Genomic DNA, 4230 nt, shown 5'->3' on the forward strand with positions numbered 1-4230 from the left:
TATTGAATCAGGCTTTACTTAATTGCTATTATTATTGCTATTGGCGTTATTTGATCTTATTGACGACGTAAAATCTCTTGATTTATAGGTACTCCAATTTCGCATAAAAAATCGGCTTTCTATAAAACGATCGACATTGCCTAACCTTAAAAAAGGCTGTTTTGAAACAATATTTATTATGAATCCTCGACCCATTAATCGTTATAGTGCGCTGGCTGAATGGGTGGCAATCATGTGAGCGCTTCCCGCGGCACTCACACGCATTCAATTATAACTCTAGTCCATAACATTCCCTGCGACCTTCGTGTTTTGGCTCGGATAACTTACACGTGGCAAACTAAAGGGGCTGTTCCGCTGAGATATAGATGGTGCAATTTGTCATGATCTTTAATATTCTACTCGCAACCAGAAGAGATTTGTAACAATGTCGACGAGGAAGTAAGCGGGACCATTTTTAAAACCAAGCACGATGTTATTACGAGCTACTAAATTAAGAAGATATTTAAGTAAACATCAGGTAAGGTAAACGTACGAGTGCTCGTCGCTGTCCCAATAGCTGGCATCTTTAATCTTACTTATGTCATTAGCAATAGAGATGACAACAGGGTGTCGGCTATTGGGAATTAGCGTGCCGAGCACTCATACGTTTACCTTGTTTAGATCTGCTTTGTTTTGATAGCAACCAACTGTTTATATGAATTTATTTAAATTTAAATAAAACATTAACAAAAGGATCGTGTGTACGAAGTAGATATCTGTATCAAAAACTAACTCACAATGTAGTCTAAGATCGTTCTCAGTGAAACCGAAGCTTAAAACCTTGAACTTCCCATGTTAGGTCACGTTGACTAAAATAAAATGACATTGAATAGGGCTCTTTGTGCTTTACAATTCTTTAAACTTTCAAGGCCCACGTCATAAAAGGGACGGCTAGAATTAATCAATTCATGCATTCAAAAGCCCGTGGGTATGATATAATCGGCACAAAGAATTGAAAACTGGTATGTACCCGTACATACAGCTTGTTGCAAAAAATCGTTTGGATTTCATCCCTCGCAGTAAGTAGGGACGGCACGTGTAAGATCACTATCAAAGTCGGGAATTTTACTACCCGATTTTTGTACTTACCTACTTATTTATTCTTACAGTTTTCCAATTAGGGCGGCTACATACATTCGGAAATCCGTTTCGGAAATTCGATTCAAAATGTCGATTCGGGACGCAGTAAATCCATACAAATATATGGACCTACCACATACAGACAGTAGGTAATTTTCCGTTCGAACTTTTCTCTGATTCTGAATTCCGCATGGTAGCCTGTGCGTTCGGAATTGAAATAAACGTACGTGTGTGATGTATCTACGGAATCCTGAATTGATAATTCGAATCAAAATTCCGAAACGGAATTCCAAGTGTATGTGGCCGCCCTTAAGGAGGAGTACAAGAAGGTAAATTAACTTGAGAAAACGGACAATTTGTATTTCTATGTTGCACGATTGGAGCTTTTATGTACAGACATCATAATAGTCTTAGGATACGTACTCATTATTCCTAGACAAATTTGATGTTTTGACTAAGTAGAAATATGCCTTAGGCACCTATCGAAATATAGGCTAACCTAGGCTAGGATGCTCTAAGTAGGTATACACTGAAACCTAGGTCGATTTTAGACTTTCGTACATTAAATGGTTGTTACTTGTAATCCTTTTAATTTTCCAGTATCTACTGCATTGACCTTTTGCACTTGAAGGCGAATAATAAAAATCTTACCTCTACATCACCGACTAAACATCTGTCTGCATCAAAGTGATGAAAACGTGATCGATTAGGTATGTAGATACCAATATTAGCCGTAAGAGATGCAATAAAATTTATAACATGAGATACTTGTAAGGTTGTAAAGAGAAGGAAAATACGTTTTATGTAATTATTAAAATTATGGAGAAAACAGTAGATTTGTTTATCTCAAATGAATCATGTAACAGCAGATTCGATAATATTTATTCGGGTTTTTTCAAATGAAAGTTTTAAAAGCGATAATTTAACCTAATATTTTGTATTCCTCATTTTACTTTAGATGGGATCTGTTTATAAATTCAATAGCTCTGACGCCTTCTGACGATACATAGATAAGTGACTATGCCCACAAGTTGTTTTAAATTATTTTGGAATAAGTACCTATTTCAACAGATAGCTGTGTAATTTTGACTGCACAACTCTGCAAATATTTTTAGGATTTTTTAATTTGGTTGACATTTGTTCTCAAAAATTGGTACATGTTCAAAGTATACAGCATCTAAAGACGTGAATAAATCTTGAATCATAAATTCCGATAAACTTCTTTAGTTTTGATCAGTGGCTGCTCAGTGAAGCTAATCGAGCTATGTTCTGAAATATTGCTACTCGTAGTTATTTTGAAACACCTTGTAGGTATAAATTCTATAGCTATTTAAGTGCAGCTAGCAGAAGCAGCAGGAGAACTCTCGCCGAGCCCGTGCTACTAATTTCTATAATGTATTTCGATGAAGACAGTGTATCGCACCGCAGCACGGTAGATAAAGTCGAAAAACTGAATACGTATCAGGGTGGAACTTTTGTGCTACAAATAATAATATAATGTTGACATCCCATACATTTTCTAAAGATATCATAGCGAAATTGAAAGGTTCCACCCTGGTAGATGATTCAGTTTCCTCGACTGTACCTACTTTAAAGAAATACACAGAAACGAGTAATGTTGCGGTGACATGTCACCTGCACAATCAGTCAGATTGGGATTGCGAGGCCGTAAAGCCAACGAGTTTGTAGTGCTCAATCGAGTGCCGCAATGTAATGCAACTTGCACGAATTTTCTGGCAAATCTAAACTCGGCTTTAGGAGCATTAGATTATTTGAATCCTTATTCAGTGGATATTACAGGAATCATTAAAAAAACACATACATTATGTAGCTGAATCAATTTATTTGTTATCAGTTCATGAAAATCAAACCTATGATATTGAAATTCTACGAAGTAGAGCTTTTTGACACAAATGAAAATTATGAATAATCCCTTAATAACTAGTAGTTTAAGGATTTCATTATGTCTAGGTAGATTTTAAGCAACCGATTCAAATTATTCGTATGAATAAATCAAATTAAAAACACATTAAAACACGAAAAATTAAGCAAATGAGGCAAACACATAATGTAATATTTTAATTAAACCTAAAAATGAGAATAAAACACAAAAAATGACACAAATGAGGCACATATTATAGAAAATTAAACGTCTACACAAACACATTACATATCTAATAATTAAATCTAAGTACAAGAATGTCAAAATTATACATCAAAAGTGGTAATGTCTTAACCTAAACTACTAATCAAGTAGTACACATTATCTTAAGTAGTGTCCATGATCTTAGAGCTTATTCATTTAAGTTTTAGTCGCATGATTTAATTAAGGAATAGAGGAGATTGGGGCTTCTTAAAACCAGATAAAATTACAAAAATATGCTAGATTGTACGTTAAATCCTGCTTTACCTGTCTACAGCAAGTGACAATATTTAAAGTAACATTAACGTTTCCTTTAGATTTTGATATATTTAATATATTACGTTATTTATTCATGCACTAAAACTTGGCAAAAACGCTATTACTATTATTTATTTTATTTTGAACTTTATAATTGTTTATGACTTCCATACAAATTATTAACTAGATGGCATAGTTTTTAAATGAAGATCCTGTTGGTTTTATTTGATTACTAAAGCTCACGTTTTGAGAAGATGATAATGGCGACATGTAAAAAGTAAATTTCCACAAAAGTAACCAAATAAAATAATAGGTATTTTATCATGAAATAACATGGACACTTTATAGTACACGAATGAGGCGGAACTAGAATAATACGGATTTTACTGTCAAAAAGTTAAGGATTTCCATTACGTGCTAGTCAACCTCTTGAGGAGCGATCGACTAGCTCAACTTTTCGAAAAACCAAGTTGAAAGGTAATGGTGCGTGTGTAGTTCCGACGGACCCTTCCAGTTCCGGCATCGGTTGACCTTCCGGCAAGCTGAACTCGAAACTGTTCATCATATTCGAAAAAAATAAGAACAGTTCAATTCTAGCCAACTGTTCTCCCAAGCAAACTCGCCGGCCGACTCCGAAAGGTAGAAACGTGTCAGGGAGATGTAGTCTGTCGCCTACCATGAATCTTTCTGGAGTGAATTTGTCCGGCTCT

The 4230-nt window shown here is 35.0% G+C and overlaps 1 protein-coding gene across 1 annotated transcript in view; it reads right to left on the bottom strand.

The window, feature by feature from the left end:
• Window positions 1-2942: 2942 nt before the first annotated feature.
• The window catches only part of LOC141428228 (cytochrome P450 18a1-like), a gene marked incomplete in the record, with an annotated part of 10167 nt that continues 8879 nt past the window's right edge, over window positions 2943-4230 (bottom strand). The window contains 1 exon segment of the mRNA XM_074088080.1: window positions 2943-4230. Within this exon segment, the coding sequence (XP_073944181.1) occupies window positions 3942-4230 (289 nt within the window).

Source organism: Choristoneura fumiferana, chromosome 5 (assembly GCF_025370935.1).
Source record: "Choristoneura fumiferana chromosome 5, NRCan_CFum_1, whole genome shotgun sequence".
Classification (NCBI taxonomy): Eukaryota; Metazoa; Arthropoda; class Insecta; order Lepidoptera; family Tortricidae; genus Choristoneura; species Choristoneura fumiferana.